General features: G+C 48.5%; 3 protein-coding genes across 3 annotated transcripts; 2 read left to right on the forward strand and 1 right to left on the reverse strand.

The window, feature by feature from the left end:
* Positions 1–1,068: 1,068 nt before the first annotated feature.
* N7462_003414 (Zn(II)2Cys6 transcription factor) lies at positions 1,069–3,576 on the forward strand (the record flags this gene model as incomplete). Its single annotated transcript, XM_057075140.1, has 5 exons — positions 1,069–1,277; positions 1,335–2,160; positions 2,219–2,392; positions 2,463–2,929; positions 3,180–3,576. 5 exons carry the CDS (start codon positions 1,069–1,071, stop codon positions 3,574–3,576), a joined length of 2,073 nt encoding a protein of 690 aa, XP_056934645.1.
* Positions 3,577–3,957: 381 nt separating this feature from the next.
* On the reverse strand, positions 3,958–5,450 carry N7462_003415 (2-methylcitrate dehydratase; the record flags this gene model as incomplete). The annotated part of the gene is made up of 2 exons (XM_057075141.1): positions 3,958–5,036; positions 5,093–5,450. Coding segments are annotated over 2 exons (1,437 nt in total), but the record flags the coding sequence as incomplete, so codon positions are not given.
* A 560-nt stretch (positions 5,451–6,010) lies between these two features.
* Positions 6,011–12,318, forward strand: N7462_003416 (fatty acid synthase subunit beta; the record flags this gene model as incomplete). Its single annotated transcript, XM_057075142.1, has 5 exons — positions 6,011–9,475; positions 9,583–11,101; positions 11,298–11,663; positions 11,725–11,840; positions 11,896–12,318. The coding sequence occupies 5 exons, from the start codon at positions 6,011–6,013 to the stop codon at positions 12,316–12,318; spliced, it is 5,889 nt and encodes a 1,962-aa protein (XP_056934647.1).
* Positions 12,319–12,604: the final 286 nt, after the last annotated feature.

Raw genomic sequence — 12,604 nt, forward strand, 5'->3', positions numbered from 1 at the left:
TGATGATGACTCCTTCGTATCAGTGGCATCTCATAAAACTTTTCGTCCAACACTAAAGTCTTGGCACGGTGAACGCTTTTGTGAGCGTTGTTGATACTCAAGATCCTCATTTATCCCATCTACGTTTTCTTTCTAGACGCGGGGTTTTCGGATTGGAGGACTGCAAAAGAGAATATTAATATTCAAATGCTTATTACTGTGCTTTGAAACGCGAATATGCGCGTTCGAATTATAAACTCTAGGCGGTAAAGTAGACGATCTAAAGTATCATGGACAAAATCTTTTGGAACAACACTGTATATCAATTTGGTGCAAATGCCTCATCTTTGGTACCGAGTGGAGGCCAGTGGATGCTATCCGGCGGACCGCGACGCCCTGTCTTGGATTTACCTGGGTCTTTCCGTGCCCAAAAGTCCACACTTTCGCCTGCAGCCATGCCAATCAAGCTTGCCCTGAGGAAGTGTGGGTCAACAAGCCAGCAGCATTGACCTTTGACCCATAGAGATCGACATCCAATCGACGCTTCTACGTCTCTATATTTTACACATGGACACCTGGGAGTTGGCTACCGGATGGATGTCGAGCGATTTGCATGCGGGTCATGCAGGCTCTTCCGCGGCCCCTTCAAGCCGCGATCAAAAAACTTCTTGTTTGAGACTACATTGTGCCTAGACGCGCCAAAAAGCTTCCTTCATGTTCTTGAAACATTTACTATGGAATTGATGTTGTAATGGCATTGGAAGTGAGCGTTATCATGCTAGTTCGACCCTTGTCAACTTGCCTTACGTTTTAGCCCGCCCCGCCCTTGGTTGAGTTTGTCAACAATATACGGGGCCATGCAATCGGTCTAAAGGCACCTGCCAGGATTAAATATTTCGGGCCATTCTCGCTCAGTTTCGGCCTTTTCCTATTTCATGCAGCGGAGATATTTCTGTAACCCAAGTCAGATGGGGCCAAAGGGGCTTGAATTTTATCTGCCAGCCTGCCTCTTCTCTTTTTTTATTCCATTTCCTCTTTGACTTGCTTTTGGTCGTTTCTTTTTCCCACTTTACACCTGTACAAACAATCATGAATGATCCAGAGTCAGCACAGGCCAGTCAGGATAGTAATAATTCGACCACCATGCACCATACGTCGTACGAGCCTGCATGTGATGAATGCAGGGTACGCAAGGTCAAATGCAACAAAGAATACCCAAAGTGCTCCAATTGCCAGAAGTCCAATCTGTCATGTGGTTTCTCAAACAAGGGGAAACGGGTCAATCATACCAAAAGGCTGTATGTGTCTCATCCTTCTCGGTGGAGGCTTCACTGACTTTCCTTGTCCCCTCATAGGATCAATGACGTTGAACTTCTGGGGAATCGCCTAGGCAAAATTGAGGATGTCCTCTCTCGATGTCTCTCTGTAATGGAAAACTCCAGCTCCATGCAAGCCCACCAAAAGTCAACCCCTTCTTGGAATGATCGTCAAGAATCTAGTCCTATGGAATTACCAGATGATGCAATGCAGGATTCTGAACATTTCGATGATGACAGTTTGGTCAAGCTTCAATCTGATCGTTACTACCTGTTTGTCGGGGAACACGGATACGAGCGGTTCTACGGGCTGAGCTCAATGTTTACATTATATGCAGAGGCCCAAAACGCATGTGGTCAGCTCATGGCGTCATTGCCAGATTATAGCAGAGATGAGGCTCTTCAATCATCCACCTCTGCGCTTCGCTGTCGACTGGAGGAGGCAACAAAGCTCTTTGAGATGATGGCACAAGAAAGCCCATCTGTGCTGGAACCCAATCCAGGAGATCTTGCCCCGAGCATTCCTCCTCGTGCGCTGATGGAAGTCTTTTTGGATACTTATGTGTCTGACCTCTGTCCATTGTTACCTATTTTCGATCCCCGAAGTATCTTATCTGCCATGGAGGAGCAATATTCAGCGGATACAGAGCTTCCGGATCTTGCGTGGGTTACCTCGTTCAATCATATCCTTCTCCAGACCCTTGCTGCCAAGCTCGGCGCCTCCAGGAAGTCCGGACTTGTGCGTGGTGGGTCGCTTGAAGATGGCCTTGTTTCAAATCTTCTTCTGAATGCGGAAAGATGCTACAATAACTTCGAAAAACTCCTAAGACCTCGAGTGGCGAATATCCAAGCTCTACTGAGCCTTGTAAGTCTTCGACCATATATTCGTCGATCTCGTGATGACGTGATTAATCTTTGCACAGGCCCTAATTGCTCTCAAATATTTTCGATTCACAATGTTTGAGACCCTGTTTGCTCAGGCATGCCAGCTATCAAAGTCCATTGGCCTCCACCATGCCATTTCTAGACATGGTACGACAAGTGGACATCTTGAAATTGAGCGTCAGAATTTGTTTTGGTCCCTTTTTATTGTGGATGTAAGTCATCCTGTTGGCCTGTTTGAGGACTCTCCGTTACTTCTTCTCTAACCGTCTAATCGTCTTTCAGAAACATGCTTCGCTGATTGCAGGAAAGCCGTGTTTGTTACCTTCGTACGATTGCAGCGTTCCCTTGCCCACAGACGAAGACCACTTCACGGCGCGAGTGCGACTGGCTCATATCCACGAAGAGCTCTACCGCAATCTGTACTCGGCAGAGGTGCGTCGTATTGGCAGAGAGTCCATCAATCGCCGCGGCGAAAAGATTGGAAGGAGGCTTCGATCATGGGCCGTTCAACATGAGCATGTGCTGTCACCTCCTGGCCCTGGTCCTATCTCGCCTCCTAATAAATACTGTGCCATGGAGCTGAGATATGCACTTTCCACCTGTTGGGTACTGATTCAGCGTCGCATGATCACTGCGCAGAGTAGAAAGTCCCGGCTGGGGCACGCTCGGGACAGCCTCACTCTGTTTAAGGGGCTTTGCGCGAGTTATCAGCACGGAGATGGCATATCAGGATTTACGGTATTTGAAAAGTATACTCAATGTCCCATGTCCAAGTAGCTCGTATACTCTTCTGACATGTTATTCTTTTAGTATTTGCCTCAACTATTCTATGCTCTCCTTTCTCGAGGTGTATATTCATTTGGTCAAAAGCCATAATTCCGATGACCAAGCTGATTACGATTCAATTTCGTTCTTCGCATCCAAGGCAGAATGTCTCGCTGCAAATGCATGTGTTGGGTCCTATTCGTCTAAAATTAGACATGTGACTAGCCTCTGTAGCCAAATTTCTGAGAGCCTTCGTTCTCTGAAGGAGGGAAGCCGCGCTCAGTCGCAATCAGCTGCCGTATCTCCCAGACCGACAACTGCGTCGACAGATCAAGGCCCCGGCGGGGATTTGTTTGGAATGGACGCAATGGGATCCTTTCCCGCCAGTTCTGGTGCTCGAGACCAGTTCTGGGATGTTTATTCTTTCCCTTTGGGAGACTCGCTCGATTCGGGCAAGATAAATACGAGTCATGAGGCACAGGCCGACAATCGAGATCTCATGGATACCAATGGGCTGTTCTTGATGTCGGAAGATACCACCTCTCATATTTTACCGACAGACGCAGTTGACTTCGACTCTTTTCTAAGTGGACTTTCTAGTGGTAACCACGAATTCGGTCGAACAATATAGCCGAATCCCCCGGTCCGGCATTAAAAGATGATCTTAGTATGGCATTCGTCACGATGAAGATGAACCGGCTCGACGTTGGGGCAAGATACAGGACCGTATAGCATGTTGCCTATAGAGAGAACTTTTAGACTCATGGTTATTTTGTACGGTTGTCAACTGAAGTTATTCGCATTGTCTGGTCTCTTAAAATGACGAACCGGCCCAAACCCACGTTTTGGCACCTCGGATAATGAATTTCTGTAGTCTATGCCATATGCACATAGTATATACTACTTTTTGAGATCATTATTAGGTTCCCTCACTTGAGAATGCCAGCTTCCTAAAGACAATCGTCGGCCCTGGCTAAAGATGAAACATGTGGATGAATTGACACGCAGGTACCGAGCTAAAATCGGGGGATGCGAGCCGCAGCATGATTTTTTCCACCCTTTCAGCTGGCAGTCGGAGCCCCAGATTCTTTCTAGCTTTGTTGTAGACCTGGCTGAGGGTGTCTTTGCGACGAACGTGGCCCAAGGGGTATGGAACTACCACGTCGGGAAGCTGTGTGCCATCATTTAATGTGACAGACAAGGAATTTGACACACTACGAACATTAGGATCGTGATAATCGCGTGTAAATTCTGGGTCTTCGGCCATGGTAATCTTTTGGCGCAATGCCTCGATCCGCTCGTCGGTGGCCCATGGACTGTCATTCTGGTAGTCCGCCGTCTCAATTTGCGTCCCTTTGAGTAGCACAACGGCTACCATGTATCGTAGACAATGATCGCGGTCAGCGGGATTGTGCAGCGCTCCATGCTTATTGATAATAATCATTCCAGCCTCCTGTGTGCGCACATGAATGCTGCGAATGTCGATAGCCGGATCTAATCCTTTCTGTCTCATTGTCTCAGCGGTTTGAAGTGCTGCTTCGATTGCCGTCATGCCATGTCCCTCTGCGGTATTGATCTTAAAGAGGACTGTTTCGATCACCCATGTTCCAAAGGGGCGTGGTAATTCAAATGGTTTACCTTTGAATAATACGTCGTAGAAGCCCCACCGCGGAGTCGTCAAGGCTGTCGTAGCGCCCGGTTGACCGGCTTTGGCTAGCAATGTCAAATGAACAGCGCGCATACACGCATCACCAGCTGCCCATCCTTTACGAGGGCCTGTGTTCGGAGCCTGTCGATACACCCGCAATGGGTGACCGTCCATCCATGCATGGGAGACAGCACTTTTGGCTTGCTCTGGCGAGAGACGCAACAGCCACGAGATAACGGCGGTCGAGGCCACTTTCACAAGGATGACATGGTCAATCCCGACTTTGTTGAAAGCATTTGCTATCTGAAAGCAGCCCTGGATTTCATAGGCTTTGATCAATGCGGAGAGTACCTGACCCATGGAGATCTCAAGTGATGAGTCTCCCTGAGCAAATGCGAGTTGGCTGCAGATATCCGCCGCTGCCAGGATACCTCCCAAATTGTCTGGTCATCAAAGGTCAGCAAATACCTGACTTTTATTAAGGAGACAGAATACCTACCTGAAGGATGACCCCATTCGGCGCCCGGAAATGCATCATTATGATCCAAGTACCGGATCATCGTTCCCATGTCAAAGGCCCCCTTCAAAATATCTAGCTGGTGAGATGTTCCAGGTAGACGAAAGAGACCTGAAATGCCTGGTGCAAGGGGCAGCGGTGGCCCCAAGAGCTGGGCGCACTCTGGACTTGTATGGACGCTCTCCAAAGCGACTCCGAGCGCGTCAATCAGAGCTGCTTTGGCTCGCAGCCAAGCATTATCATCCGTGATCTGGAAGTTGTAGACATAATCCACAATGGAAACTATAATCTCATCATAGGCATGACTTGAATTATCATCTGGGCCGGATATGATTGTCATGGCGCTTTTTGACTAAGGTTTCTTCAATGCCCGAAAGAAGATGGGATAGCGATGTGGGAGACTGTTCCTCTAGAGAATTTCAATGTTCTCATGGTGCTATTTTCATTAAAATGGAGTATTATCGAAGACTTTGAGGTTATTGAACCTCTGATTGCGACGTAAGACAGGCTGAGAAGCAAGGCCCGAGGAGGGCTGATGCGGCGAATACTTCCTTCGGCGGACGGCCGCCGGGCTCCAGCTCGGGCTTCGCCGCTCCGACTGCTCCAAGTTTCCCGAGTATCCGGCCACGCAAGTCTACTTCGAATTGAGTTGCGGAGTCCAGAACTTCAAAATAGTCATGCATTTCGGATAAATGATGCCACTCCATCTATTTACGGTTTCATTAATTCTCCTGCTGATGGGCGAGTAGCGATAACTGTGTACCTTACCGGTTATCGTCTTATATCGTGAAGCTACACAGGACTCCTCTCCATATTTCACAAACCAAGTTTTTTCTTTTTTATTATTTGATGTTCTTCACCTTTTGTCTGGCTTCAATGCGCTTTTGACATAACACAATCATGACTTCACTGCGGGGAACCAATGATCAATCTCAATCCTCTGGAGAGTGCACACCCGCAAGTATAGAGTTCTCCCAAATCATTTTCTCCCTGCAATACGGGGAGACTGTGGTGTCATTTCCCATAAATACCCATGTTGCTTCCATACTTCATCCCTACAAAATCCATTTCTTGGAGGAGCTGTCGAGACGAGCAGTTGGCGAGGATGAACATACCGTTCCCCTATCAAGAGTCACTCTAGCTCTACGGTTCTTGCGGTACTTGATGGACCAATGCACCTCCATCGACACAACTAATACAATCCTTCGGGCTTTTGAAGAACAGTTCATGGCTTGCTTTGATATTCACAGCATGGTTGCTGGAACATCAGATCCCTTAGCTGCTAGAAGGCAAGCGTTGGGAGATTATTTCTCGGCCGTGGAATATACATCGAGCACTCCTAAGCCGGCAAAGAGCGCTCTCTTCCAATCCGCACATGTTGGTATCTCCAAACTTCTGGTCGTGTTTGGAGGCCAGGGCCCGGCCAACGCCTCCTGCGTAAAGGAGTTACGAACATTGAGTACAACTTATCGCTATCTTTTGAGGCGTCTGATTGTCAGAGTCACCCCGCTACTCACATCGCTATGTCAACACCCCGATACGAAACAGTTCTTCGCGGGTCGAATGATCAATCTACAGAGCTGGCTCACTGATAATGGAGAGCTCCCCGACGATGCTTTCCTGGGTTCAGCCCCTGTGAGCTTTCCCATTATTGGGCTCCTCGACCTAGCCCATTACTGCGTGACTTGCCAGATCTTGAATAAAACTCCTGGCGAAGTGGCTGCATCTTTCCATGGAGTATCAGGGCATTCGCAAGGGATCGTGGTGGCAGCAGCGGTTTCCAAGTCAAGCTCATGGGACTCATTCTACGCGAACGCTTGTCTTGCGGTGGAGATACTATTCTGGATTGGATTCGAAAGTCACCTGCATGCACCTTCTTCTTTTATTTCGGTTGATACACTTCAAGACTCTGTGACGAGCGGAGAAGGTCAGCCGTCGCCGATGCTATCTGTCAGAGGGTTCGAGCAAATTGCCTTGGACGATATTCTGCGACAGTGCAACACCCACCTTCCGCTTAACAGCCAGGTTCATATCGCTCTGGCCAACTCAAGGTCTAATTTTGTGGTCGCGGGTCCCCGGGCCTCTCTCTGTGGTCTTTGCAAATTTCTTCGAGACGTAGTCGTTTCACCCGATGAAGACCAAACCAGGATCCCATTCAGCCAACGAAAACCTGTTGTCTCGTACCAATTTCTCCCTATTAGCGCCCCTTTTCATACGCCTTATCTGAGCCAAGCGGCCTCGAAGATCAAGGAAAGGCTGCACGACAAGACCTTTACTGCTTGTGAGGCAAACATTCCCCTGCTACACACAACCACTGGCGAAGTGATCACTTCGGGAGGACATGTCTCTATCATAGAGTCTCTCGTCGATGCCATCACTACTGGCTTTGCTGACTTTCCTAGGGTGCTGTCTCACCCTGAAACTTCACACTTTGTGGTATTTGGCCTGGGACGCCTGGGGGAGCTGGTGAAACAGAATCGTCAGGGTTATGGTCAACGCATTATATGCGGAAGTGAGACTGACGTGGTTAGTAGCGACACTGGATCAAAAGCAGAACTCTTTTCATCGATTTTGCCATCCCATGAGCTTCCTTGGGGCAAAGAGTACGCACCGCAATTACTTCGGACTCGCGATGGGACACTGGCCCTCCACACAAAGCTCAGTCATCTGCTGCGAGTTCCTCCGGTGCTCGTTGCCGGTATGACACCGACTACAGCTCCATGGGACTTTGTCGCGGCAGTGATGAATGCCGGATACTACGCTGAACTGGCAGGTGGTGGCTACTACTCGGATAGCGCTATGGAGAATGCAATAAGAACCCTTGCTTCCGAGATTTCTCCCGGGCGTGGAATCACTGTGAATCTCATTTATGTCAATCCAGAGGCCATAGCATGGCAGACGCGTTTAGTTCGCAAGCTAATTCACCAGGGCATCCCCGTCGATGGGATCACAATTGGTGCCGGTGTTCCCTCTCTCAGCGTTGCCCGGGGATATATTGACGATATCGGTTTGAAACATATCTCTTTCAAACCTGGTTCTGTCAATGCCATCATGGCCGTGCTGGAAATTGCAGATGATCGCCCGGAATTTCCGATCATTCTTCAGTGGACTGGAGGGCGAGGTGGTGGCCATCACTCGTTCGAGGACTTCCACGCCCCCATTCTGTCCACATATCATGAATGCCGGAAGAGAAAAAACATATTTCTCATTGCTGGAAGTGGCTTTGGGGCTGGAGAGGACACATATCCGTATATCTCAGGGACTTGGTCCAGGCACTTTGGGTATCCTGAGATGCCTTTCGACGGAGTTTTGCTGGGTAGTCGCCTTATGGTCTGCCGAGAAGCTCACACGAGCCCACAGGTTAAAAAGCTCATCTGTGACACACCAGGTGTGGAAGACAGTGGTTGGGAGCGAACTTACAGTGGGAGTGCAGGAGGTGTGATAACAGTTAGATCTGAAATGGGACAGCCGATCCACAAAATTGCTAATCGCGGTGTGTCTCTCTGGGCTGAGCTCGACCAGACTGTCTTTGCTCTTTCACGCCCCAAAATGGTCGAGGAGCTCAACAGAAGGAAAGAATACATCATATCTCGACTCAATAGAGACTACGCAAAGCCATGGTTTGGACGAGACGCGACTGGTGATCCAATTGATCTTATTGACATGACGTACACGGCGGTTTTGAGGAGAATGATCCAGTTGATGTACGTCAGCCACCAGAAGCGTTGGATCCATAGCTCATACATGCGTCTGGTCCACGATTTTGCTCTGCGCGCTCTGAGTAGAGCTTCTACTCATCCTGGCTCCTCCTTCAACATCGATGCACTGGAGGACCCTAAAGGCTTTCTTGAGTTATTCACATCACATTTCACGAAGAGCAACGATCGACAACTACATCCAGATGACGCAACTTTCTTCGTTCAGAGATGCAAGGCCCGAGGCCAGAAACCTGTTAATTTCATCCCCATTCTCGATGAGAATTTCGAGTATTGGTTCAAGAAAGACTCACTCTGGCAGTCGGAAGACCTTGAAGCGGTTGTCGATCAAGACGTTGAGCGAGTCTGTGTTTTGCAGGGTCCAGTCGCAGTTAGACATTCTGTCGACCAAGATGAGTCTGCACATGAGATCTTGAAGAACATCTCAGACTTTCATATAAGCACTTTGCTTCTTGAAGGTTATGCGAATGACTTGACCCGCATCCCGAAGACTGAGGACCCTGCTTCTACATCCCCGCTCTCGCTTGGCCCACCGGACTATGCTGATGAGAGTACTGTTTGTACACAGTCCTTCTGTGCTCTTCCAGGTGACACCACGAATTGGTTGGATGTTTTCGCTGCCAATTCGTTTGGATGGATCCATGATCTGGTGCGTGAGCCTCATATTATTCGCGACGGGGTTCGCAAAAAAATCCTTTCCAGAAAATCTTCAACTTGAAACCAGGAGAGACCCTCAAACTGGATCATAGATTACAGCAGGTTGTGTTAAGGGATTCTAAAGATGTACATACGCTCGCTGTATTGCACCGATCCGATGTCGACAACATCATCAGCCTTCATCTATACCAGCCGAGCAACTTCACGGCCGGGCCAGCTACCTTGACCATCCAGTATAGACACATATCAACCGGTTTATCTACAGCTCTGGAGGAGCTTACTAATGAAAGAGAGGCTCGCATCAAATTGTTTTACAGCAATCTATGGCTCGGCTATGAAATGGATACCAGCTCTCCCGATGCGACATTCACCGGACCACCCATCACTCTGACTCATGATTTGATTCACGAGCTATGTGAGGCTTTAGGCTTCCTTCATATTCACATCAGTGAAGACAATGCTATTCCCTTGGACGTTGCAATTGTTGTTGCTTGGGAGGCGCTTGTCAAGCCTCTTCTGATACCCGCTATCAGTGGTGATCTCCTTCGACTGGTACATCGCAGTAACTCCATCGAATACTGTCCATCAGCAAAGCCATTCCAATTGGGTGATATTCTGCAGTCTAGCTCTCAAATTCAGAGTATAAATATTGAAAATACGGGAAAGTCGTTGGTGGTCAAAGCAAGCATTGAGAGAAACGGGCTCCCTGTTGCAACGCTCACGTCCTCCTTCTTCATGCAGGGCATCTACTCTGATTTCGATGCCTGCTTTGAAAACATTGTTGAGCCTGAAATTGAGATCACAATATCAACAAGTGTGGAGGAACAGGTTCTACGATCGAGGCCTTGGCTCTCGTTGGATGCACCCAAACTTAATTTGGTTGGGAGGACACTATCCTTCTACCTTACAACCTCCACTTCCTGGAGGAGCAAACAGGCAATCGAGCGGTTGAAAATCAGTGGATCAGTGTTTCTCAAAGCATGGAACGGCGAAAAAGAGGAATTTGGACGAGTTTTCTACCAAGCTGTTGACTGCAAGGGAAACCCCGTACTCGACTTCTTGCACCGCAAAGGAGTGCCGGTGGCTGAGCGCAAGATGTTGAAGGAACCCGTGCAATTATTCAACACCGCACAGGCCGTGCAAATCCCTCTATCTAATGAGACTTACAGTCAATTTTCCAAGGATTTCAACCCAATTCATATCTCTGGACTGTTTGCGGAGTATGCAGAGCTACCAGGTACAATTACCCACGGCATGTATACTTCTGCCGCTGTTCGGTCTCTAGTCGAACAGTCTGTAGCAGATGGAGATTCCCGGCGGTTCCGACGATGGTCTTGCTCATTCGTCGGAATGGTCTTACCAGGCGATCAACTGGATGTACAGGTGGTCCAGCTCGGTCTTATTGAAGGAAGACTTCTGTTGACCGTCACAGTGGTCAACTCTCGAACACAGGACCAGGTCCTTCACGCAGAGGCAGAAGTGGAACAGGCTCCCACAGTCTACATCTTCACTGGACAAGGCAGTCAGTCCATTGGTATGGGAATGGAGTCATACAGGTCCAGTCCGGCAGCAAGGAAGGTCTGGGACAACGCGAATCGGTTTTTGCTCGACAAATTTGGTAAGTCAGAAGTATACAACTGGTTCTGACACTCCATTCTCACCTTTTCTGACTATATTCATCTGCAACACAGGGTGGTCAGTTTTGGATCTTGTTCAAAATAATCCTAGGTCAATTACGGTGTACTTCCGAGGTCAACGTGGCAGAAAGATACGATCCAACTATATGGCGATGACAATAGACACATACCGTATAGATGGATCAGTTGTCAAAGAGCCTATCATCAAAGATTTGACGAGTGAGAGCAAGTCATACACGTTTTCAGATCCCCGAGGCTTGCTATTTTCCACCCAATTCGCACAGCCAATCATTGTGTTACTCGAACAGGCAGCCATGGCCGACTTGAAGCATCGCGGGGTCATCCAGGAGGGTGCAGGCTTTGCCGGCCATTCACTGGGAGAATACGGCGCTCTGTCATCCTTTGCTGAGTTCATGCGCTTCGAGGATCTGCTCCAGGTAGTGTTTTATCGAGGACTCGCGATGCAATTGGCCATCGAACGCGATTCCCAGGGACACACCAAATTCTCCATGGTTGCTGTGAATCCCGCACGCGTCGGAAATTGTAGGTTAAGGGCGTAGTTCTTGCATAATGAGTTTTAATTTTGCTAATTTGTCACTATTAGTCTTTACGGAACAGGTCTTGAAAAATCTGGTGGAGATGATCACGACGACAACTGGTACACTTCTGGAAATTGTTAACTTCAATGTGGAAGGTGAACAATATGTCTGCGCAGGAACGGTGAGCCAAGTACTATTCGAGTTTAATGTTCGAGGTATTAATGCCGTCCCGACAGCTGGATAACCTCCATGCCTTGGGGGCCACCCTCGATTACATCGCGAAGGCTCCAAATGGCGCATCCATTTCTCGGCAGGTGGAGGAAAACGCTCAATCAAGGGAAGGTCTCGGCGTCGTCTTGCGGAGTATTGCCGAATCCCAACAGCTGGCCAGTCCCATCACTCTCCAACGCGGTACAGCCACGATACCGCTACAGGGTATCGACGTGCCATTCCATTCGGCGCATCTACGTACCGGTGTGCCTTCCTACCGCAGTTTTTTGGAGGAACGAATCCAGAACGGCGATGTTAACCCTCAACGGCTGATTGGGAAGTGGATTCCCAACATCACGGGCAAGCCATTCTCATTGAGCTCGGAGTACATTCAGGATGTCCATCGGTTGACTGGCAGTCCCATTCTGGCGGAGGTTCTGGCCGCTTAAATTCGAGTTCAACTATAGATATCAATTTTAGAATGTCGATAATTCGCCGATCCTTTCTGTATCTCTGTATGCCAAATATTTTGTTCTACCGACAACTGACAGTTTGCTGCTCCTGATTCAGACTATTGCCAATTCCCCTTGGCTTGCGCACATACACTGGGGTTCATGAGCCTGAAAGTCCTGCAAAACTTTAGAATCTTCTTCCTAGTCATAGTTTGGACAACAGAGTAACAGATAATATCCCCCACTCACTTAATAACCGATCAATAAATATTGAGAAAAAGAA

This window comes from Penicillium macrosclerotiorum (assembly GCF_028827735.1).
Source record: "Penicillium macrosclerotiorum strain IBT 26536 chromosome Unknown utg000003l_segment0_segment0, whole genome shotgun sequence".
In the NCBI taxonomy this organism is placed as follows: Eukaryota; Fungi; Ascomycota; class Eurotiomycetes; order Eurotiales; family Aspergillaceae; genus Penicillium; species Penicillium macrosclerotiorum.